Genomic DNA, 25,336 nt, shown 5'->3' with positions numbered 1-25,336 from the left:
AGTTATAAAGCCAACGTCATCACTGAATCGCAGATTCTCAGGTATTCTACATCGACCCTTATCCCTAGTTGCTCCCATTCCAAGTCTCTGAATACTTCCTCTAAACAAGCTGTGAATAATACTGGAGAGATCGTGTCTACTTGTCTAACATCTTTCTTTATGAAAATTTTGTTTCTTTCTTTATGCAGAACTGTGGTTTCTGTACAGACACGATAGATATCTTCCAGTACTTTCGGATATGGCTCGCCCACGCCCTGATTTCGCAATGCTATGACTGTCGAGGTTTCTACTGAGTCAAATGCTTTTTTGTATTCTATGAATGCCGTGTGTAAGGGCTGGTATGTATATGTATATGATCGATAGTAGAGCACCATTTCCGGAAACCAGCTTGATCTTCCGCTTGGATGTAAGTCTAATATTGTCCTGATTCTGTTAGCGATTACCTTAGTAAACACCTGATAAGGAACAGATAGTAAGCTGAGTAGTCTGTTTCTTCAAGTCCTTTACGTCCCCTTTCTTATGAAATAAGATAATGTTAGTGTTCTTCCATGATTCCGGTACCATCGATGACACCAGGCATTGCGTATACAAGATGATCAGTTTTCCTTGCACGATAGATATCCCCCCCCCCCCCCCGTCCTTCAACAAATCTGTAGTTACCTGACCCTCCCCAGCTACTTTTCCCCTTTTCATAGTTTCCAGACCTTTCTTAACCACGTCCTTCGTCAGTGGCGGAACGTCTGGCTGTTTTTCACTACTACCAATCTCATCCTGGCTACAGTCCTGACTACATTTGTTACTGCATAGATCAGTATAGAACTCCTCGGCTACTTTGACTATCTTGCCCATATTCGTGATGACATGGCCCGTCTTGTGCCTTAGCGCATACATCTGACTTTTCCTATGGCCAATTTCCTCTTCACCGCTTTAAGGCTGCCCCCGTTCTTTAGAGCGTGCTCAATTTCCCCCATGCTTTCCCGAGATAGTTTACCGATATTCTCGCTAACTATCCTACCACGTACTTCCACCACGCACTCAGTAATATCTGAAATTACTGCATTGTTTCTAGGCTAAGGTCATCATCCTCGGTTAACGCTAAATATCTATTCTGTAGCAAGATCCTCCCTCCGCTTCACCACCAATTCGTTGATAGACTTCTCTCTTACTAACTGAATTCTTATCGCATCATGCAAAAGCTTCTAGTATTCGACAAATGGTTCGTAATCGACAGCTTGAAAGCCTGAGGGTTGCTACTGTAAAGCTACTCAATGGCCCGCATAAAACAAAAACTGAATGCTGCATGTATCCACTGGACGTTATGTGAAGGGCGTAGAGCTAGACAGCACCGCAAATGACATGGTCCGAGATTCTTACTACTAATATACATAGCTTAATGGAACTTGAGCTCTCGGAACTTGTCCAGCATTTTCTGAATACTGAACTCGAACTCAGCTATATAAAGGAGGAACCCCGAGCTGTTGGTTAGAGAAACAAAGGCAGTGTAAGAGGAAGAGAGTGAGCCAGATTTCACCTCGTGTTCTTCTGAAGGCCGTGGCGCTCCACATTTCGCACCTTATTAATTGCACATTGCCCCCGAAAAAAAAAACAAAAAACAAAACAACTATCTTGTTTCTAGCTGGATCGCTGTAGCGCATTCGTTGCCATGTCGTGACAGACGTAAAGACCGGCGAAGCTGAAGCATGGGCGTTCAACAAACGTAACGACGCTGTACTGTTCAAAACAAAATAACCGAGTATACAGCAGTTGCCCCGTTAATATTGTTACGGGGATGTATTTGTTAAGACTTGCACTGCGAGGGGCAGAACACGGCGCATAGACTTCAAGGGTCGGGCAGCATTCACACTTTATCCATACAGGGAGCCATCCGTAGTAACGAATCTGAAAAAATTAAACTGAGGGAAACAACTTTTTTATTACAGTTTTATTTGGTGCATGGCGGTGGGCGCTGAACTGAACATTGGGTGAAACCTTAGGAACTCCGAGCGCCTTATTCTGATATTATTTTGCAATGAAGCGATGAAATCTGGAATCCCCTGAGGTCCAACAGACTCGTGAAGGAGATACATGGCTCGATGGCACTCACATCCGCTCTGCGCACCTTTACTTAATCGACTGATAGCTGTCTAATACGGGTGCAGCACGAGGTGCAGCACATAGCACGAGGTGCAGAGCGAGGTGCAGGTAATTTTTTTGCATACGGTAGATAGTGTTCCTGTATATGCCCTAGGGAGCATATACAGGAACAGTAACGGTAGATGGTAAGGCGCGCCACCTGCGGCACCCTGTAAAATATGAAAATACAAAGAAGTGCCACTGCTCAGTCGTTTTAATTGTCGCAATTACGTTAGCTTGGTGCCTGCGATTAAAGCGCCTGAAATTGCTGAAAAGAAATGCTGGAAAGAAAACATCTGGCTCGCGCATTTGAGATTATGTTCTCATTTTCGCCCATGTTTGCGGCGCTCAAGTATAAATGCACCCCGATAAGCTGTGTGCATTTTAAGGTGATAGCTTTAAATGGCTCATACTCGCGGATTGTGTCCGTCCGTCCGTCCGTAAATCTTTCGTTACGTGGGAGGTGGTAGCTGGCAGCTGGCATGACCGAGCACTAACTGAACGTAAGGCTTCCTGACATTACGTTTGGCACGAGCTGCCAACTCGGGTCTCTCCATTCATATGGGAGGGTGATACCATAATCAGTCTGCCAATTGACCCTTGCATTAATGTCAATCCTAGGCCACGCTGGCACGTTCTTACGGCTCGGTTAAAGCGGGGCTTTATATGTTGGCTGGTGGCTTACGCTATCGCATCATCGCAAAGGTGGGAGTGAAAACAGAGAGAAAGGTGCCGTAGTGGAGGGCTTTCAACCACCGCGCGATAGAGGTTTTCTCCTCATCACAATTTAGTAATCTAAAGTGCCCCCCAGAAGTTTTCATTACATGCATTGTCTGGACACAAACTTTCTATTTGAAAGAGGCGCAGAATTTGACCACGAGAAAAACTGCCCATAATTCAAATCAGTTATATTAATGGGACATAACTGTATTAACAAAATGGGCAAGGACCTAGAACTGGAAAAGTTTTGGCAACTCTTCTAAACTGGTTCAACAGATTTTACACTACAGGTCTGTTTTGCACGCATTCCGGGACCTCTCAGACTCCTCAGTACTGCTGTGCACCATTTGGTTAAACGCATATTTTCGCCAGAAAACAATTGTTCGTGTCGCCAACCGAGTGCCTAAATGGTCAGAATTCCTGTTCCACCCTTGCCAAAACTTCTTAGAATAAAAAAAAATAAAGACTCGGGTACTTGGTCTTTAGAATGCGGTTGAAGTAAAGTACCAGCTTCATCTCATGTGTGTGGTCTGGGTTTATTTTGCGGTATTGAATTTTATATCAGCAATATTCGCCATCTAGCCCAACAACGTGTTTTACGGTTTGCTCAGCGCTAGAAAAGGCCCTTGAATATACTTTCTTTGCGGTGCCGATCCATGCAGTGACCTTTCTGGTGCTCGTCGCTACATCGGCGAACGGTACACGTAACACCGACGTCTCTTGCCTTCTCTTCTTGGCTCTCGCCCATGTCTTGTGTTCGTACTCTACACGCCAAGTGACGCGGTCGCTCTTCCACCCCAGCGCGACTGTTGAGACGCTCCTAATCACTGCTAAGCCTACTTCTCGGGCACTTCTTTAGTCCCACGCTTTAGGGCTCGGACAGGGCAGGGTCTACTACCGTTGATTTGTGGCTTGGTTTTTTTTTTTTTTCTGGGATGCGTAACGAGCTTCGCCCCATCTCGGCTACAACTTAAGATCCCCCTGCGCTTACTGCGAGCGTACGTGTGCAGCCAATGGTGGGCGAGTAAGGGGCTGACGGGGGACGGTATATAAAGAGCGGACGCTCGAAAAGGCGACCCAGAGGTCTGGGATACTCAGACACTACAGTGGACAGAAGATCCCGACCCAGTGCAGGCGGTCAAGCCGGAGATCGTGCTTTCAGAAGAGTGCGGAATAGGTAAGTTGGTAGCTGGGACAATTAGGGCGGCTTTTTAGCCGCCATCTTCACTGTTATCGTCACAAAGGCTTATGCTGTGCCTACCCCAGGACAAAGAATTGTCACCATGATTTTAAAATTTGCATTGTTCAGCGTCGGCACTCAGGAGACATATCCATTTCTCGCATGTCCGCTCGCTGTCGACTGACTATCGATGACGTTTTCTTTATCCAGGACTTTGTTAGCTGAAGAGCTGGTAATCTACGTACTGCTGAATCAAATATTCAGTATAAATTTTGTTAAATGAGTGAAGTTACTGCTGAGAACCTAATAAGGCCGCAGTTGTAAGCGGCACTCATATAATAATACTATGTGGGTAAGACGAGCATATTTTCTAACTACAAGCAGTACAGGGAACTCACGTGACAGGTTGTCTGAAAGGGTATTAAACGGCAATTTCGGAGAAAGGTAAGGGACACCCCACGAAAAATTGTGAATTCTTTGCTAAACTAACTTTTTAACTGCAAACGGTACAGTGCAGACACGTCCCCGGTTATCTTAATTCGCTTTCAACGATGATACTGGCTCTAAAACAGGTCATCAATGCTTTCTAAATAATCAGGAACATCCGGAAGAAATTATAAATTGTTTTCTTATACAGCAGATTTTGAAAGAAAGAAAGAAAAAAGATAAAAAAAAAAGTAATTAGTGGGAGCAATGTTCGCATAAATGTATTTGAATATGCAACAAAAGGCAATACGCCCAAATGGATAAATGACTAATGACATTCGGGGTGTAAAATTAAACTAAGGAGTTAAAAACCCAAGAAAAACTGGGGTTCGAGCTGCTGCTTTACCCGCCAAAAGCAGAACAATATACCGACTGCTTCACCAAAGAGGCAATGTTCGGGGCAGCTAATTATGTATTGAATTCTTGCACATGCGCTGAATGAACCCTGGCCGATACCCCACTGTGTGTATGTGCCATATGTACACAATTGAGAATAAATTTTTACTCGTTCGCAGATATATTCTGTTCTCTAGATAGATGGCGCAGTTGGCAGCTCCTGAACTTCTTATTTTTGTGTTTTCTGCATCAACTTATTTTGGTTAAACCATTTATGTGACCACCCGCTAAAAAAATTAAAACCATTATCATCACCATCACTGAGCAGTCTAAAGCTCGCAAATAGGCTGTAGCCGAGACGAACCTTTCCCGGAAATGATAACTGACAGAGAACGGAGAATTTTGTGTACGAGTCTTTCAACAGAGTATTGCGCTTAATAGAGTGGTTACTACAACCTGTCTAGCTCTTGAGCTCATTGACGGTAATTTCAAGCGTCCACTTTGGGGAAGCAAGGTTTTAGTTAGTGGCATCTAAAGATTTGCATATAAGGTATTCCGAAAAGTGCGGTTAATTTCGTTATTTCCATGAGACTTATCTACAGAATTCACACTGAAATTTCACTAATTGCCTCTTGCGTATCTGTAGCGTGTTTTCTGTCGGAAAGTGTACGAATGCTGAGTTACAGAGTCGACAATAGTCATGTGGAACGCTTGATTGTTTTTAGACTTTTGAGAGTATAGCAAGCAAAAATAAAAAAATAAAAAAGATCGAATATTCTGCGCCCAAAACACAGTTTTACTCTATCATTATAATATTGTATGCCACATGCCTTTCATCAAAGCAATCCGCTGAACTTCAGTTTTAGCTCTACCGATGCCTTAACCTCATGCGCTATCTAGCTGGGTATAGCATTGTTGCTTATCTTCAAATTTTAACCAAAGCATCGCGTCTGACTTCCTCTCTATAATCTTAATCTCATCACGTTCGTTCGTAAGCTCCTAGTTGAACGACGTCTTCGTGAATAAATGCCGCGGTTTCAAGCCTCTCTTGCTTTTTCAGCGGACAGTAGATTCCTACATTGGGTCCTCCTACGCCATAATAAGCGTCGCGGAGGCTGCAACAAAAGTATACCTTACTGCGTTACCCTACTGTTCAGTACTGAAGTCATTTATCAAGCCGATGGGAGACTATAGGCGCGCTGTGATCATGAGAGAAACGCTGGCCTTAAGGACCTTGAGCTCGCTGTCACTCTTTTCTTCCCATGAAGGATGACTTTTTCTACCCCCCCCCCCCTTTCTCCGTCTCCACTCAAAGCCTGTTTAGTTCTCTCCCCCCGAGATGAACAGGCTTTCAACCCTTCTTGCACTCCGCAGCGCGTTTCACTATTATATGCAGCGATTAGGAAAGTTTCTCCCGGCGCCGAAGTTAGTGCGCACTTCTCGTACCACAAAACGGACATTGTAGCTTTTCTAAAGCTAAATAGCAACTGTAAAAAACTTTGAAAACTCTACAGAGATCTACAGTGGAGAAATGCGAAAGCATGAGCGTTGGCTGCTCTCTAGTAGCTTCTAGAGTGTCATGACTCAGCACTTTTTAGTGTCATGACATTGATTGAATTACACAAGTAATGAACTGCTTAGTCATGCACAGTGAATCTCCGATCTGACTGACTCATGACAAGTCACTATGACTCATGGCTAAACTACAATGACTCACATGGCGTGATTAAGCATGACATGACATTTATATACCACTTGTTATTACATAACACATTCATAACTACTAGTGTCATCTTAATGTGACGACACGTCATACATTACATTTTGGTTCCATGTTTTGCTTCCGTGTTTTGCGAACACGTTTTCTCAAGCACAGCAAAGTAAGGCTTCCAAACTTTGAAAACACTGCAGAGATCTACAGCGGAGAAATGCGAAAGCGTGAGCGTTGGCTGCTCTCTAGTAGCTCCTAGAGTGTCATGACTCAGGAATATTTAGTGTCATGATATTGATTGAATTTCACAAGTAATGAACTCCTTAGTCATGTACAGTGAATCTCCGATCTGACTGACTCATGACAAGTCACTATTAATCATGGCTAAACTACAATGCCCCTTCATGGATCACTGCCTTGTCGTGGCGGAGGGGCTTGCGAAACTCGATGAAGTCGTGAGCTCTGCTGTGTAGGGCCACCCAAGATAGACAGGTCACGGCAGAGAGTTCTGACAAAATGTGATTCACTGGAGAAGGTAATGGCAACCCACTCCAGTATTTCCTGCCAAGAAAACCCTATGGCCAGTCACAATACCATTATCGATATGGCGCCGGAAGATGAGCCCCCCAGGTTGGAAGGCGTCCCACATGTTACTGGGGATGAGCAAAGGGCGATTCCTAGTAGCTCCAGGACGAATGAAGCGGCTGGGCTAAAGCCAAAAGGACGCTCAGTTGTGGATGTGTCGGGAAGCGACCGGAAAGTCCGATGTTGCAAGGAGATATATCACATAGCAACATGGAATGTAAGATCTATGACGCAAGGTAAACTGGATCTCGTCAAGCGAGAAATGGACAGATTGAACATTGATATCTTGGGTATCAGCGAGCTCAAGTGGACCGGAATGGGAGAATTTAACTCTGGCGACCATTATGTCTTTTATTGTGAGCACGAATCCAAGAGAAGGAATGGGGTCGCTCTCATAGTAAACAGAAGAATGGGCAAAGCAGTGCTAGGGTACAACCTCAAAAACGACCGAATGATTTCACTTCGGATCCAAGGTCACCCTTTCAACATAACAGTTATCCAAGTCTATGCACCGACCACTGCTGCTGAAGAAGCTGACGTTGAGAGATTTTATGCGGACCTACAATGCCTTTTAGACCGCACCCCATCATCAGACGTCGTTTTTCTCATAGGAGACTGGAATGCTAAGGTCGGGAGTGAAGAAATATCCGGAATTACAGGCAAGTTCGGTCTTGGTGAGCCAAATGAAGCTGGGCAGAGGCTAGTAGAGTTCTGTCAAGAAAACAACCTGACCATAGCGAATACTCATTTTCAACAGCACAAGAGGCGCCTGTACACATAGATTTCACCTGACGGTCTGTACAGGAATCAGATCGATTATATTATCTGCCGGCAGAGATGGAGAAGCGCTATACAAGCAGTAAAAACAAGGCCTGGGGCCGATTGTGGCACCGATCATCAGCTTCTTGTTGCCAAAATTAAGCTTCGATTGAGGAAAACGCAGAAAACTAGAAGGCCTTTCAGGTATGATCTGGATCAGATTCCATTAGAATATGCTGTGGAAGTGAGGAATCGATTTCAAGAATTAGATCTAGAAGACAAAGAGCCCGAAGAGATGCGGACTGATGTTCGTGATATAATACAAGAAGTTGCTACTAAGGTAGTTCCAAAGCAAAAGAAATGCAAAAAAGCAAACTGGTTATCTGAAGAGGCTTTGCAAATAGCTGAGGAAAGGAGGATGGCAAAAGGTATGGGGGAAAGAGAAAGATACAAGGTTCTCAATGCGGATTTTCAGAAAATAGCAAGGAGAGATAAGAATGCCTTCCTGAACATACAGTGTCAAGCAGTTGAGGACAACAGCCAATTAAGGAACACAAGAGCTCTGTATAAGACAATGAAAGATATCAAAGGAAGCTTCTGTGCTAAGCTGGGCGTGATAAAGGACAAACGAGGCAAGGACCTCACTGAAGCCTCAGAGATAAAGAAGAGGTGGCAGGAATACACAGAAGAACTGTACAAGAAGGACCCGGATGTGCAAACCCAACATAGGACGGTTGTGATTACTGATCTCGAGCCGGGCATCCTGAATAGTGAAGTTGAATGGGCCTTAGCCAGCCTTGCTAAGAACAAAGCTAGCGGAATTGATGGTATTCCAGCTGAGTTACTTCAAAGCCTCAACCACGACGCTGTTAACACACTGCATACATTATGTCAAAAGATTTGGACAACCCTGCAGTGGCCACAGGATTGGAGGAGGTCAGTTTACATCCCCATTCCAAAGAAAGGCAGTGCCAAAGATTGTTCCAACTACCGCACGATCGCGCTTATTTCGCATGCTAGCAAGGTGATGTTAAAAATCCTGCAAGGTAGGCTGCAGCAGTATGTGGATCGGGAGCTTCCGGACGTGCAAGCTGGGTTTCGCAAGGGCAGAGGAACTAGAGACCAAATTGCCAACCTTCGCTGGATCATGGAAAAAGCAAGAGAGTTCCAGAAACCCATTTACTTCTGCTTTATTGATTATGCGAAAGCGTTTGACTGCGTAGATCACAGCAGATTGTGGCAAGCTCTCCAAGAGATGGGAGTTCCAATCCACCTCATCTGTCTCCTCAGGAACCTTTATGAAGGGCAAGAGGCCACAGTCAGAACTGGGCATGGTCTTACTGATTGGTTTCCGATTGAGAAAGGGGTGAGGCAAGGCTGCATACTGTCTCCCTGCCTATTTAACCTATTTGCAGAGTGCATCATGAGGAAGGCCGGTCTGGACGAGTCTTCAGCTGGAGTGAAGATTGCTGGAAAACGTATCAACAACCTTAGATATGCGGATGATACCACTTTAATGGCAGAAAGTGAAGTGGAACTCAAGAGACTTCTGATGCGCGTACAAGAAGAGAGTGAGAAGTTTGGGCTTAAACTGAACATTAAAAAGACGAAGATCATGGCGTCTTGCCCTATCAAGTCCTGGAGCATCAATGGACAAGAAGTGGAAGCTGTGACAGATTTTCTGTTCTTGGGCGCCAAGATTACCTCGGAAGGAGACTGCAGCCATGAAATTAGGAGACGCCTACTTCTGGGAAAGAGAGCAATGGTTAGCCTTGACCGCCTGGTAAAGAGCAGAGACATTAGTCTGCCAACCAAGATCCGTATAACCCGTGCTATGGTCTTTCCAGTTGTGATGTATGGATGCGAGAGTTGGACTGTGAAAAAGGCTGACCGCCGAAGGATTGACGCGTTTGAATTGTGGTGCTGGCGAAGACTCTTAAGAGTTCCTTGGACTGCCAGAAGATCAAATCAGTCGATATTGTCGACCATAAACCCTGACTGCTCATTGGAGGGTCAAATTCTAAAGTTAAAGCTCAGCTACTTTGGTCATCTGATGAGAAGAGAGGAGTCGCTGGAGAAAGATTTGATGTTGGGAAAGGTTGAAGGTCGCCGGAGAAGGGGTAGGCAGCGAACGCGATGGTTAGATGGCATTCTCGAGGCATTGCAGATGAAGCTATGTGATGTTAAGAAGATAGTGAGAGACCGGAAAGCGTGGCGTGACATGGTCCATAGGGTCACGAAGAGTCGGACACGACTGAACGCCTGAACTGAACTGAAACTACAATGACTCACATGGCGTGATTAGGCATGGCACGACATTTATATACCACTTGTCATTACATATTATATTCATGACTACTAGTGTCATCTTAATGTGACGACACGTCATACATTACATTTTGCTTCCATGTTTTGCTTTCGTGTTTTGCGGACACGTTTTCTCAAGCACAGCAAAGTAAGGCTTCCAAACTTTGAAAACAGTGCAGATATCTACAGTGGAGAAATGCGAAAGCATCAGCGTTCGCTGCTCTCTAGTAGCTCCTAGAGTGTCATGACTCAGCAATATTTAGTGTCATGACACTGATTGAATTACACAATTAATGGACTCCTTAGTCATGCACAGTGAATCTAAAAATTCGTCAGGCACTGTGTCGCTATTGCATAAATCATTTCGCGAACGAGGTATACCGTTGATGAGCCACCTTATCCTCGAAGTAAGTGCCAGTCATTTTTACAATGTAGCAGCGCTAGCTGTACCGTTCTTCCGACCTTGTGATCTAATAAATCACGAGCATGCCCTATGACAGGTGTAGTTCGCTGGCGACATGGCCGGCCACACACTGGTCGTCAATTGTGTGACATCGCGCGACCACATGCATTGACCGAATTGGCAGGAGCCGACAACTCGGGCAGCCCCTTTTAGATGAAAGGATAATATGAGGGTCGAACCCTTCAGGAACTTTGTGTCCCGATTCCGACTAGCCCCCCGCTCGGCCATGTAGGTAAATTCGTGCTATTGGAGGTAGTCTTTTAGATAACCTGGTAACTTGTTATTGTACGCTAATTGAATCCTCAGGGTATATCTGAGATAACAGAGGCACAAATTTTACATGAGCGACATTCCGCAATAGAAGCCACAGAAGGCAGCTTTTAATGCTGGTGCATCATACCCTGAAGGCAGAGCTTATGTGTCATCTTAGTTGTTTTTTTTCGTGCGTCGGAAGCCAACTGCGTCCAGCTTTTCATTCAGTGATGCGGGGCCTTCTAGACTGGACATGCGTCCTGTAAAGATTAATTTCCTTTTCTTTTCGCTTGATCGCGACGTCACCAGTGACGAGAGCAACAGAAAGTGAAGGAAGCGAAGCACCAATGGCCAGCCTCCATGGCAGCGGCGTCGCGTCCAGCCTGCCCCTTCCAAAGAGCCATGCTCATCTGATTCATCACACATCCAGAGCACAGTTCCTTTCTAAAGGCAATAAGCAGCCCCAATTAAAAGCATCGAGCATGACCGACGCGTCGCCATACTGTGTCATGAACGTCAGGGACGCTCCGCCACTACGGCTTATGAAAGTGAGTGGCATCATGGGACTGTTTATTCTAGGACCAGCGTGACGTCTTTCCTCAAAGCTACGTCACCAGGCGCAATGACCGAAGACTAGGAAAGGAGCAAGGAAGATTTTGCACTGCGCTACAACATACGGTCCCTGGTCTGCTGCTAGGTATTGAAAATAGGAAGCGGGGATAAAAAATAGAGAGTGATGATGAGACAAAAACATGCAAGGGGACGCAGCTGTAATTGTCGATATGCGGAGGTTTCTCAATATCAAAGTCGCTACTCTAAAGAATGGTAAATTGTTGTCTTATGACCAAGCTGACCCCAATAGGATTTCGGACTTAATTAAAGGAACTGCAGACTTAAAGAAGGGACGTAGAATTGCACGCTGCTGCCTTTCAGTTGACCGTTCGGCAATTTCCTTTTTCTCATTCTCATATCTGATGATAACCCAAAACCTCAAATCGACTAGCGCCACCAAAGGTCTCCGCGCCATCCATTAGCTGGGTTTCCCGCGCAATTTTATTGATGCGGCCACGTGACCATAGCGCTTCGTCTCGCATCCGAGCGATGACTCTGGCTGTGCGTCGGAGCTGAGAAACGAAATACATTACCTACGCATCTACCTAAGGATCTCTTACTCTCGACTGTTATGCATCTTCACGATCGGCAAAATTTAGCATTGCGAACAACTTTCACGGTTGACTCGCAGTCACATCCCCGACAGCCGTGTTTTACCCCAAACACTCTGTTGTAATGACAAAAGAGACAGCCAGCCGTCTGGTAGATCTTTAACGGTGGTTGCAAAGATAAGAAAAAGCAAGGGCGACTTAAAATCAGATGAATTGCCGAACCTTGCTCGCTGGAATTCACCTGAATAGCCAACGTTTGGAATACGTTGGGAATAGCGTGTCGGCGATTGAAGGATGACAGGTAAATAAATAGTTGGAGGTCAGTGTGACAGGCCTTTAGCATGCAGTGGACGTGATTGGATTGGATTGTAGTGGTACTGAGGCTTCCCTTTTTTTACCAGGTGGACCTCCAGAAAGGTCCTAGCCAAGTCAATTCTCTGCTATGACAGAGTCTGTCCCGCCATGGCGCAACGCCACCAACACTATTTATCTAGTATGCCTTATTCACTGATGGTGATGACGATGGTAACAATGATTAGCTGAGGTCTACGTGCGTACATGTATTTTTTTGTTTGCTTTTTCAGCTTTGGTGCTGCCGCAGTCATGGGAAACGTTCAGCTGCCCGCCTACGGCCGGAGAACTCTCCAGGCGATGACCGTAGTTTTGATGGCCCTCGAGTTCATCTTGGCAAACGGTAGTGATCTACTGAAGTTACATCTTTCAAGCGCAGTTGTACTCGCATAAAAATAGGACACATTTCCATTACTTGTTGACGGGCTTTAACGCGACAGCGGTCTGGAATGGAAATATATGAAAATAGGTTTGGTTCGATTTCGTTTATAGGATTTACATCCGAAAGGGACTCAAGCTATGAGAGATGACGTAGTGAAAGATCCTGAGATCTCAAAATACCTGGGGTTCTTTAACGCGTACTGACACAGGCTTCCAGGTTTTCGCCTCCGTCGATAAGCTCCAGCGCGGCCGATATTTAACCCGCGTCTTTATTTGGTTCAGCAGTCCGGCATTCTTACCACTAAGCCACAACAGCGGGGCTGAAAAGAGAACTTGTAGTGTGAATTGAAGGTCTGTGCACGCTTCAAGCGACTGAGCTTTTGTAAAGTAATTAGTTTTACATAAAGAAAAAAAATTCATGTTTTAATCGAGCTTCTAATTCACGACGTTTGGTCGCTATGCCAGGCACACTAATTGCCACCCAGGCACGACTGACTTAGCTAAGGTACGCCGAGAGATTGCATGTATTTTGTGTTGGCTTAATTGAAGCCTAATATTGTGGTAATATGGACGAAAACCAGTGATTTTATGTGAAGAGAAACTGCTGAAGAGAGCCGTCAATGCTCTCGAGCCATATACTTAAGGCAGAGCTTAGTGTGCCCCCCCCCCCTCACCCACCCCCTCCCGCAAGTTCTCTAACCACTTCCTCACCTTTGCCAATGAGATTGACGACCCTATTAAAAACGAAAATAGCACCAAAGAAGAGACATTGACGGGGAAAGAGAACTGGAAGTCTCGTCTTGTTCTTATGTCCTCTTTAATGCCATTTAATCCCTCCTTTTTGCAGTTGAGGTGCATCTTAGCGGCTCCTAAGTTATCTTAACTGACCCATCAGTCTACCTTGTTAACATGCTACTATAACTCGACTTCGAACAAAGAACGTCTTTAAAAAAATGAAAGTAGCTACATGAGTTGAAAGCTTTTTGAATTTGATTTAGCAAAACCTCAGCAAGGTTCATTCGGTTGTATAAACCTTCAGTATTCAATCTTTCAGTCTGAACAGGGCGATATCATTAGAAAAACAAAACTAAAGGCGATTGCCGAGACGATTTCAAGTGTAATGATTACACAAGGACATAGATGAACTGTTTCTGAGTAAAAATTGTTGATTAGGACCGTGGAATTTTTGAGTAATAGGTTTCAAAATAATGGCTGCCACCGACAGTTTATTTCACGGGCTGGACCGCTTTAGGCCTCGGCGGTTTGATTTTCTTGCCCAAAAATAGTGAGAAAAGGAAGAAAACAATACTTCGCAGCTCTGCTGGAGGACGAAATGGCGGCCCTTTCCCCTTCCGGAACGACGTGGAAGGAACCGGAAAAACGAAACAGTAAGCTGACGCCTTTCGTTTCTTCCGCGCCGAGTTGCAGTCACTAAGCACGGTATATTCATGACATTCACAGTATTAGTAATTCGTGGAACCACAGCTTCCTTGTATGCCTGCTGCTTTTAAGTTGATTTCTGAGCCATGCAACATTAACTGTTCCCTTTTGGCAGCTTTTGCCGATTGTTAAAGAGGCGAAAAACGTTCAGACCGCGCGGTAACATCGACTATGGAGTAAAACGAGGAAAGGATATTGTGCTGGCTTTATAGGGCGCCATCTTGATAATTCCAAAAACACTCACATAAGAAGAGGCTCAGGAGCAAAGTCAAAAGACCCGTTAAGGTCAGTTTAAAGTGATTATTTTGGTACTTGTGGGTGCTCCCATATCAGAAGCTCCCCAGAAGTGCCGTTCTTAGCAGCTATTGCAGTGGTCAAGTATGAAACTGCGCTATATTTATTGGCACGCCCCGTATTTTCTCTTGAAATAACCGCTGGATTATAAAGTGCAGTCAAATTAATGTCTGCCAACGCTCCTAGGAGAATATGGTGAGGATGCGCATGGAAGAGTGGCCGTCGCTTTTGCTGTAGATTAAGTATAATAATTGCAAGGGCAAAGGCAGCATCCCGTAGACGGTTTGCCGTGCAATGCCATTAGGCATCGCAGAGCTCTGCGTTACCGTACTTACTTGCGCACTGAATGTAATAAGAAAAAAACCTGAAAATTTGGGATGTGCTTCCATTCTGCGGTGCAGAATATTAGAGAGATTTAGCTTACCGTGATCCGCAATCCGCCACAGTGACTCTATACCGCGCGTGGGCGGGGCACTCAAGCTGATTGGTCCCGACGCGGCAGGTCTGTGTACCGGATGGATGGAATGGATGGAATATAGGAGCGTCCCCTTTGAAACGGAGTGATAGCAGCTATCATGCTCATTTTTCTCCCTATATCTTAATCATTGACTTAATTCACTATACTCCGACATCCAGTATGTGGCGCCATCTGTCGGCGTCAAGGGGGGTCTGGGCATGCGCAGTGGAACGCGCGGTGGCGGATCACGGTAGCGGATCGTGGATCACGGTAAGCTAAAACTCTCCAGTATAGAGATTTAGTTCACCGTGATCCACGATCCGCTACCGTGACCCTATACCGCTGGTGGGCGGGGTGCACAAGCTGATTGGTCCGGACGCGGCAGGCCTTTGTGCCGCCATCAAGTATGTGGCGCCATCTATCGGCGTCAAGGGGATCTAGGCATGCACAGTGGAACACGCGGTGGCGGATCTTGGTAGCGGATCGAGGATAACGGTAAACTAAAACTAAAAACTAAAAAAAAATTAAAACTGAAAAAGAATAACGAAGCGGTAAAAACGGGATAAGTAGCTTCGTAGCATAAATATCTCATCCGGTACACTCACCTCTTAAAAACGTTAAGCAAAACGTACCCTTCAGCATTATTTTTGTGTTTTGGAGCATGGTCAACAAATCTTATTTTGAATATGACAAACCACGTAGTGCCCCATATAGCTTTCCAGCAGACCACTCGCAGCAAGTTGCTTCAATTCCGAGTAGAGCTCACCTAATGGAGATATAGATTGATATAGAAAGTAAGTAAAGTTTAATGTTAGGAAAGGAGGAAAGACAGGCCAGTGGTAACGTGACCCCGAAAGCGGAGAGGAGGTGTGACTTCTTCAACGGTGATTCATACACTGGATCACGCCTTTCACTTGCCCGGTTTGAACTCGTCGGCCACAGCATCTGCCCCGGCCGGAGTGAACTTTAAGACTAATGTATAGACTGCCGAATTACACGCATTGATCCTCTGCGATTATTTCTTGACCTGGAGATTGAGCACTCTGTAATACATAGTAACCTAACGTGCGTTTCAGCATCGTCAGGCTTTCATTGCTAAACTAGCGAGCTTTGCCTTGTTCTCTCGTGTTGCAGTTATTATTAAGTATGGATTGTGTTGCTTTCCAGATGCGCCGTTGAGAAACGTGCTAAAATATGTTTTTATTTTATGCTCCTCTGCTTTCAGCATGGTGGTCTAAACGCGGCAATACGAAGGACGCTGGTAAGGACACGCACGGTAAACAACTATTTCGCTTTTCACGATATTTTGCTTTTCCACAAAATCCTGCAACGCTTTTGCAAAGCAAACCGAGTTCTCAAACCAGAGAAATTTAAGAGAGCACAAAAAAAAAGTGTTCTGAAAAGTTTCACTCTCGCCTTTATTTGTTTGTTATTTTCCGTGACAAAAAAATAATTTGAGTCGTAGACAAACTATCTAGGTATTAAGTCAACGGAAATTAGAATACGCACGTACCGTTTCCTTTCGCGAGACTCAGTCTCATCAATTTGCGGTGGGCAATGAAAATCCTTGAAGTTTTTTTGGCACTCTGTAAATAACAGTCTGACAGAACTGCAACGTATTTGTGGTTCAGAGCACATTTCATGGAAACAACATGCCTGAAGGCCGAAAGACTACGTCTTCGAAGAGCGCTCTGCGCATTGTTCCACGATTGCGAATTGTTGTTTGATTCGTCCTACTTTCAGAATAAAAAAAAAAGCGGGAGCCCGGACATTTAATTCGACTTTAATAGAGAAGTCTGCCAGACAGGACAATATTTTGATATTTATACAAATGCTCGGAGCATTTAGGTCGAGTTCCCGCCGTAACAAAATACAAAAACAAAAACGAACTCAGAACTCTTCTTAAAGCACTTTCAAGATGCCCATTCATTGCAGTTGTTTATTGGACCTCATGAGAAAGTTGGTGCAGCACATGGTCAACCCGAGATTTCAGTTGTACCTCAATGTAAAAATTCAAGCTTAGCAGCAGTAATCAGTACCTTAAGAAAGCTTTCTCCAGCTGCACTCGTTGAATTGTTGACTTAATGGCTAAGGGCGTAATATCAGCTGAGGATATGCTGGGCTGCCTAGAGGTTGACGCCTTCAACGGACAAAATTAAATATATTTTTTTTGCATCTGTGTAAAGTAAGCGGAGCAGATGAAATGAGAAGATTTTTCTTTATGGCACACGTAATGCGTTTGAAATAAAAATATGTGATCAATCGGATAAGACTGTCCGTCCTTGTACAGAAGATACAGAGGGGGAGAGAATGCCGTCACTTTTAAGCCATTTTCTGGTTTGGTTTGGTTTGTGGGGTTTAACGTCCCAAAGCGACTCAGGCTATGAGAGACGCCGTAGTGGAGGACTCCGGAAATTTCGACCACCTGGGGTTCTTTAACGTGCACTGACATCGCACAGCACACGGGCGCATTGCTTTTCGCCTCCATCGAAAAGCGGCCGCCGAGGCCGGGATTCGATCCCGCGTCCTTGGGAACAGTAGTCAAGCGCCGTAACCACTGTGCCACCCCGGCGGGGTTTTAAGCCATTTTCTCGTAAAACATATCTGTCCTGATAGCTATTAGCTGCAATACCAACGCCGCCGGATACAAACTCGAATGCTGATCTCCGTGATTTCTGGAGCCTGTAGAGATAACGTCAGTTTGTTGTCGGTTTGTGAACACAGAGATTGCGAGTAGTTTTTACGTAGAATTATGAATATCACTACTTTGGCGTTCGTTGAGTGCAAAAATACAAGTGGCGTCGTATTTGCATGCATTATCCCTTTTTATCGCGGCCTAAAACTGCATGCGTCGGCCAATGCAAAGTGAGCAAAACTATTTTCTCTCCCTCTCAAGAAGAGAAAGGCATGGTTCTGTTTCTCCTCTCTGAGTAAGCAGCTGCAGTACTGCGTGCTTAACATATTATAATTCAACCGTGCTTCCACTATAATCACGGAGAAAACTAAGGCCCGCAACAATACGTCTTCACACAGTTCCACTATTAACGAATTCATTCGCTTGACGAATGAAGCACAGTTACGTATATCAATTCAGTATGCATTCGCACCACTGCAGCTTGTACTCGTGGAAACATAAAGTTCAGGGGAATCTAGCGAAAAATTGAACGCGAGAAAAAATGAATAACTGAGTACGCTTTCTGATGATGTGGAATGCGCGAATATCACTGACAGCGAAAGAAAATGTCTGTTCCACATTTACATATATTTGACCTTTTTTGTTCCTTCTCTAATCACCACTTACACAGGTACACTTCAGGTGGCCAACCCAGATGGGGTCTCATTCCAAGCTAAATTAAAGGCAAAGTAAGATATAAAGTGCAATGAGAAATAGCCTTCACTTGCTAAATACTGATAGGCTTATACCAAATAAGAATAAAATAGGGCCCAATTAGCCAAAAAGGGTAATTTAGCTGGAAAGCTAATTGGAAAAATAAAACATAGCGTCTTAACGCTTCAGCTAGCCCACAGGGGTGATGATGTACCACAGAGCTGATTTAATGGTGAAATAAATTTCCAAGGTCATAGGATGGTGATGCCAAGAAGGAACATATTGTGATGAAGAAGGACTTTTGATGATAACCAATTATTACATTTACACAGACATGTGCAGAGCGTTCGAGAGCCGTTTAGAAGCTCCTGGCAGCGTTTTGTTAACGCGCGTACTTTTCGACGTGGCGAACACTATGGGGCTCTAGACACTACACCAGGGCAGCAAAATCAATAAATTAGATACCTGCGTAAATGATGTGTGTTTCTTGCCACCCTGACCGCATGAATATCCGTCTTATTTCTCGCAGAGCCCAGCTTCGAGGTGGACCTTCCACTCTGCGCCCTTGTGGTTTCCGCAGCTGGTAAGTGGACATGCAAAAACACCAATTCATGACTTGGGTGCATAAGTTACGCCATGAGAGAAAGCCATCACGTATCATTTTAATATGCAGCAGTATGCATTACTGCTTCAAATACACTGTTACTTACTGGAATTTGGACGGCACTGAGCCGTATTTGAGAGGGTCAGTTAAGAGTTTTGGCCACAAGTTCCAAATAACTTACTAGCCTCAAGCAAAAATTACGCGAACCCCCACTTGCGCAAAGAGCCATTTCACGTTTTCATTATTTGTACTTTTATATTAACTTTACTAGTTTTATGATAAAAAAATCTTGCAGGTCCGGCATTAGAGCCCAGGACCGTTTCCGCGATATCGACAATGTAGATGAGTACCTATCACGTAAAAAATATTTTATCCTTTAATCCTCTCAATCGTCGATCCGTGAAATGAAGACAATTTTTTTTTCTTGTAGGTCTGTGTTTACTATAGCCACCCTGAATTAAACTTGAATGGTTTGAAAAGCTGCCTTATTCAAATCTTCCTCACTCTCGAAACCTTGCTGCTTATCGCTGTGTTTGAATACGACAAAGGTGGTGCATGGCACAAAAAATGCCATGATGGGGTGTACATTCTGATGTTTATTTTGTAACTACTAGCCGACAACTTTGCACCATTTTTAAAATTTATAGAGGAAATAACCGCAGCTTAGTACTTTTGCATTGGTATTAATAGCACCACTAAATGTTTAATAGTTTTTTACTGTATAGATAAGGCTTTTTATGTATATTGAGATGACATTGTGACATTTCCAATACATGTAGAATTTCGTTATCATAATATACACGACATTTTGCGAACTGAAACCTTGCATGATTTGCATTTGTCTGTCTGCGTGTATTGATATCTGTTCGACAAAATGTTCTATCGAGCTGATAATTAAGATACATATATTGAGGGCTCTAAGGTTAAGAAGCAAGCGACAGTGTAGTACCTCATCGAATATCTTCTTAATATCAATTATTACGGCATTGAATACCGTATAAGGAGTGCAGATCGATTGAATGCCAATAATAAATTCAGATGCTTGAGTCTCGCAAGATCCATACTTCCGGAAGCAATGCTTGTTTAGAAAGGTTCGATCATTATAAGCAAGGTGATTGATAACATCTTAGCAGATCATGTGTTCCAAAATCTCACTAAATATTTCTTTGAGGGATAGGGTGGGTATTATTAAATGGTCATCTCCATTTTCAACTAAGGGGCGACCTTGGCAATTTTGTAGTCGATTAGAAGATATATTTGAGGAAGTGATTTATTAAGCAGATTTAGGAGAATGAGGAGTCTTTAGCTGCCCTCAGGAACTACATAAAGGTTAGATCAGTAACAGGAGTGTGGGGGCTGGGTAGCTTCTTAATCACTGAGCGGACGCCTTCAGGGAGACTCTGCAAGGTGTTTTGTGTGAATTGTTCACTGCATTCTGATTCACTTGAACCCGTGTTAAGCGAACCGTCATATTTGTAGCAAAAATAGTTTTGTTTACAGAGCTGGTCAAGCATTGTACGTTGAATTCATGACTGCTACAACTGATAAGTTTTGGAGCTCTCATATAAAGGCGTGTTATTATTTTAGAGCGTAGCTCAACTGTTCACACTGCATCTCCCAAGGTCATATACTTGCGCGTTTGACCTTGAGCTGCCGGAGCGGTAGTGGCGTGAGCGCTCATGCCCACGCCACTGTCCCACCTTTCGTCTTACTCGTCCCTAGCACTACCCGGGGCCACCGAGCGATCATCTCGAACGTGGACGTGGATGTTCTGCGCTATGATTCCGCGTGACTAGGCGGCGCTTTAACAACTGCTTCAGCGGCGCTCGGTCACTTAGTCTCGCCATGGATGATGTGTGTGCGTGTCTGAGTGCGTCAACACTTCGGCGCATGCGTCAAGCTGAGTCCGTTCATCCAGCCTATATAGACCAATAGAAGCAGCAGTGAAGAGAAAACATGATTGTCTCAAGGCAGAGACCGACGAAAAGCGAGAAACACGTATAGCGACGAAGCGCCAGTATGAACATGTAGCCATGTTTAGCAGAGCGTAACGCTCAGATAATTAGATTTAACCGGGTCAAACCTAAGCAATGTTTTGTGTTTTTTTCTATATGAGCGCATGTAGCCATTATGCTATATTAACTTTCATTTCTGGTAAAATATATTTAAAATATTGCTGGATATTACAAACATTCAGGGCTGAAAAGTTAATAGTTCTCTTGTTTATGCATCCCCACATAGTAAGCGATGCCAAATGATGCTGGGTCTGCTCTTGCAAGTTTTGTTATTGTTTTTCCCCAGGCATTGTGTTTCTCGCTTGAGCTCGAGAATTCCTCCTCTATGCGTGGCTTCGCAGGTTGTTACGTGGACAGCTGCGTGCCCCTGGTGTTCGAGTGCGGCCGAACGTCGGACAACAAGTCCGGCTACGCCAAGTGCCGCAATGTCCACAGCGCTTGCCTCGCACAGTGTGTCCGGAACCTCAACAGGGTCGGCGCCTCCCTCCAGAAGTGACTAGCACCCAAAGCATACACCTGAAAAGGAAGAAAAAAGCCCAGAAAAAAAAAAAAACGGAACTTCCGATCAACGATAACTTCCCTGCAAGACCGCATGTGCAACGAGCATCTAGTCATGTCGTGTCACGGCATTGGTTAATTTTTTAACTGTTAAGAAACATTTATTGCAAAAACAGAGCGAGCTATGTTTGCATATTCGTGCCAATATGCTGCTCTGTTATGTAAATTCTGCTTGATGGTCTGTTTCGAGCAGGACTTTTTTTTTTTTTTTTTTTTTAGTTTGGTCTCCATACAGAAGCAGTCATCCTTGGATCCTCAGTGAGGTAGACTGTGGAACAGATGAAAAAGAAAATGAAAAAAAAAAAAAACTCGAGCGAATAAACTGAGGGTCACAGGAACTCTCGCGTCCTGGTTTGTTTCTGTGTCGACTGCGTCTGTTTCGCAAGATGCGGTCGCAAGAGACGGGTTTTGTGCTTGATGAGAAATCAAGCACAAGTAGTTTGCGTACTTTTGCGTTGTGTGCGCAGAGTACATGCGCATTGTTGCTGTTGCAAGCCTGAAAATAACATCTCTAAAGGGGCAGGTGTCTAAGAATAGGACGGTGACGGCAAAATACGTAAAAAGGAAACGTTAACTAATTGAAATGAGAACTGCAGTCTACGGGAGAGTCTAGTAAGTAAGAGTCTAGTCTAGTAGAGTCTAGTATTTGGGAAAATGGCCGAGTGTTTCGGTGATTGATTGATTTTATAGGAAGGGAAAGGCTCTGTAACTGTCTCGCTTGTTTTCTGTTGAACCTGTACCGCTCCGTAAGGAAGGGAGGAAGGTGGGAGTGAAAGTGGATAGAGAGAAAGAGGAGCCGTAGTGGAGGGCTACGGAGTAATTTCGACCACCTGGGGATCTTTAACGTCCGCTGACATCGCACAGCACACGGTCGCCTCTTCGTTTCGCCTCCATCGAAACGCAGCCGCCGAGGTCGGGTTCGAACCCGGGTGCTCCGGCACAGTAGTCGGGCGTCTTACCACTGCACCACCCCGGCGGGGCCAACCAGAGTCGAGCATCAGCGCTTTCTTTTTGTGAGGGGAGGAGTTGGAGAAACATTTGTGCGCCTTCCCTGCCACTGGCTATTTTTTCCACTTCGCACCCAGTGGAAAAAAAATTGTCAACTTGCTTTTTTACTACTTTTGTATTTTCATGCGAGCTATTAATAGTTCTAAGAATATAAATTGATTGTGAGCACCACTGCGTCCAATTTTCGCTCCTAACTTTATTCTGCGGCTCTTTATGGCGTTTAAAGCTTTTTTTTTTTTTTTTTTTTGCTGCAGAATGCATGTTTTTTTTTTTTTTTTTTTGTGAGAAAACTGCGTATAAAAATCTTCCCGCTACTCGATACTAATTGAAACGTCGAAACCGGAAAAGAGTTTTCGTGATCCCCACTTTTAAGCGAATGACCATGCAGAATAACTTCTGAAATCTACGCGTAAAAAAAAAAGAAATCTGTGTCCACGCACCATAGCTTACTTGCGAAACTGGCTGATGGTAGTGACGCCTACATTTAATTTTTCGATTTTTGTTTTTATAGCTTACAAATGCTTGGCTTTGAGCGAAAGGGGCGTCTCTGTTATTATAACGCAACAGTACATCAATGTAGGCCAATACAGGCCAATGCAGGCCAATGTAGGCCACTTGGGCATATGTGCTCCCCGCAGCCATTTTTTCACCATCATGGAATCTGCTGGTAATATTCCTAGCAGCTGGGTATCTTTAGGGGCATCTTCTGGTCATAAGAGCGTGTTGGTTTTGTTAATTTGCTTTTCAAATGCTATTCACACACACACACACAAAAAAAAAAAACAAACAAACTACACTATGATACCTAAATGACGCTACAAAGAGCAAACAGTAATGAGCTACTCCTCTTGAGTGAGTAGTGGCGTTAGATTGGGAGACTATAATCTTTCAACGTAAAACTTACAAATTGTCGCTGCATCCGCACGCATTACCAAGCTATAACGCATTTCTTGTGGCCGGCAGCTTCGCTCACCAATGTATCTCTGAAATTAAAGTTTGCCTTCAATACGTCACCCTCCAACACACAAAAGAGAATTGCAAGTGAACCCCGTGCTACGATCCACACTGTCCAGCCACGACAGCCAGTACCAAGACCCAAATACGTGTTATTAACTTTGCAATGGCGCCCATCATGTAGCGGTAAAGTTCATCCCGGCGTAAGTTATACGGCTCGTATTCGCTCAATATAAACGCTCCCTCGCCTCCCTTTCTTCACATCTCCACAACTCGAGCAAACGCGTTTTACTGCCGTCGCATAGATCAAACGCCCTTAGTGTTACTCTTCCCCATTCCTTCATTTACCCCGCAACGACGCCACAGCGCGTCCTTCGCGCCTCTCTTCCAGATCCCCTTCTTACCATGCAGCGCGTGTGCGCTCACTGCGCCGTCTTGCGGAGAGGAAGTCGGGGAGGGGGCGAATAGGTCAACTCGGGGCGCCAGCGGCTGTCAGACGCGAGACGAATGCATCGTAAATGTTTACAGCCTCATAGGCGGAGACTTGGCGACGCTTTTTGGCTCGTGCGCTGTGTTACCAGTGGGATCCAAGGCTGTGATGCCCAATTGGTTCGACTCCGACGTTGCGGACTCGCGTTGTGTCATGCGTGGCGTATTGGCTCTGTAGACTGGCTTTAATTTGGCCCTCTGTCGTCGCCCGCCGCGCTAAGCCGAGTCGGCGCGAATCGACTGCTGTAACGAACACTGTCCAAGCTGCATGGCGGCCATAAATTGAGAAAACGTGGTCCTTAGGCTCTGCTTCTCGAAGTCAGCGCCATCTAACCGCCGTCGTCTCAGTGGGGAAAGTAAATGATAGGCATATTGGTTGCTCTATTGACTGTTGGCCGATTCGCCGTATAAAACGCGGTCGCACTGGCTTTTAGTAATAACTCCCAAGTTCGAGCGATTTGCGATCGTTTCATCTACCACCACGCGAAGGCTATAATGTGTTGGCAGCTTGGGGAATATGCATTAACGAAATGTAGAGAACGTCTGAGTTACGGCAGTCACATGTTAGATTGCGCTAGCACATAAACTATTATGGATAGGAGGAAGCTCTGTCAGCGCTAAAAATGTAATGATGGTTTCAAATGGTGTGAAAAAGTTATGAGACAAAGCGATGGTAAAAGTTGCTCTTGGGTAAACTTCACATTCTCGGATGTTGCTCGTATTTCACTGGGCATTTTTCATTAACCCCACCTAAGAAAAAATCTCATATCATAGTGACCACCATTTTGTGGTAGCGGCAGTGATGGTGGTAATGGTAAATAGTAGTAGTAGAAGTAGTGGGTCATAGTTGTATGAGTAGTAGTTGCATCGGGGTAAAACCTTTACTCCATTAAACGTCAGACGCTTACCATGTCGACCACCTGGATACTAGTCAAGCTGTGGTCTACATTTAGAGCTAAGCCAGCCCAGCCAGGTTCTATGTAAAACACAAGGGAGGAATACAGCCCGACGGCTGAACAGAAGTTGAAAAGACAAGGAAGTCAGCGAAAGAAAGGCGGCAGTTGGAACAGAAGTGGTCTGTTAAATAGGGACATAGAGGTTGGAGTGGGCAATAAGCGCGAGGCTCCGGAACAGTGACTGCAGGATGAGTATGTGGGTAGAGGTGCTTATCTACACGGAGCTGGAGATAGACCTCCTGGATGGTGCAGCGCAGGGATAGTCTCCTATCATCCTCAGGCTACTTCTACCAGGTGAAGGACGCTCGCTGAAGGGCGGGAGAGGAGGGAAGCTGAAGGTCGGGGCCTAGGTGGAGATGGCCAATGCGAAGGTATGAACGGGAATTAAGAGATAGCGCCACCTAGG

General features: G+C 44.8%; 2 protein-coding genes across 5 annotated transcripts in view; one reads left to right on the top strand and one right to left on the bottom strand.

The window, feature by feature from the left end:
* Positions 1 to 25,336, bottom strand: part of Plap (phospholipase A2 activator protein) — a 439,799-nt gene that overhangs the window by 74,591 nt on the left and 339,872 nt on the right. The gene's annotated exons all lie outside the window — the stretch shown is intronic.
* Positions 12,699 to 21,556, top strand: LOC146181769 (uncharacterized). The gene is made up of 5 exons (XM_084575546.1): positions 12,699 to 12,789; positions 14,144 to 14,215; positions 16,244 to 16,294; positions 18,876 to 18,929; positions 21,307 to 21,556. Exons 1-5 carry the CDS (start codon positions 12,699 to 12,701, stop codon positions 21,459 to 21,461), a joined length of 423 nt encoding a protein of 140 aa, XP_084431672.1. The 3' UTR covers positions 21,462 to 21,556.

This window comes from Amblyomma maculatum, chromosome 8 (assembly GCF_055883805.1).
Source record: "Amblyomma maculatum isolate TAMU_Amacu chromosome 8, ASM5588380v1, whole genome shotgun sequence".
NCBI lineage: Eukaryota > Metazoa > Arthropoda > Arachnida > Ixodida > Ixodidae > Amblyomma > Amblyomma maculatum.
The sequence above is the reverse complement of the archived record's forward strand: the minus strand, read 5'-3'. Positions and strand labels throughout refer to the sequence as shown.

Coding starts and splice junctions, on each gene's coding strand:
- LOC146181769 (XM_084575546.1), top strand. CDS start 12,699: ATGGGAAACGTTCAGCTGCCCGCCTACGGCCGGAGAACTCTCCAGGCG. Junction 12,790..14,143: donor CGAGTTCATCTTGGCAAACG/GTAGTGATCTAC, acceptor AATACTTCGCAG/CTCTGCTGGAGGACGAAATG. Junction 14,216..16,243: donor GGAACCGGAAAAACGAAACA/GTAAGCTGACGC, acceptor CTCTGCTTTCAG/CATGGTGGTCTAAACGCGGC.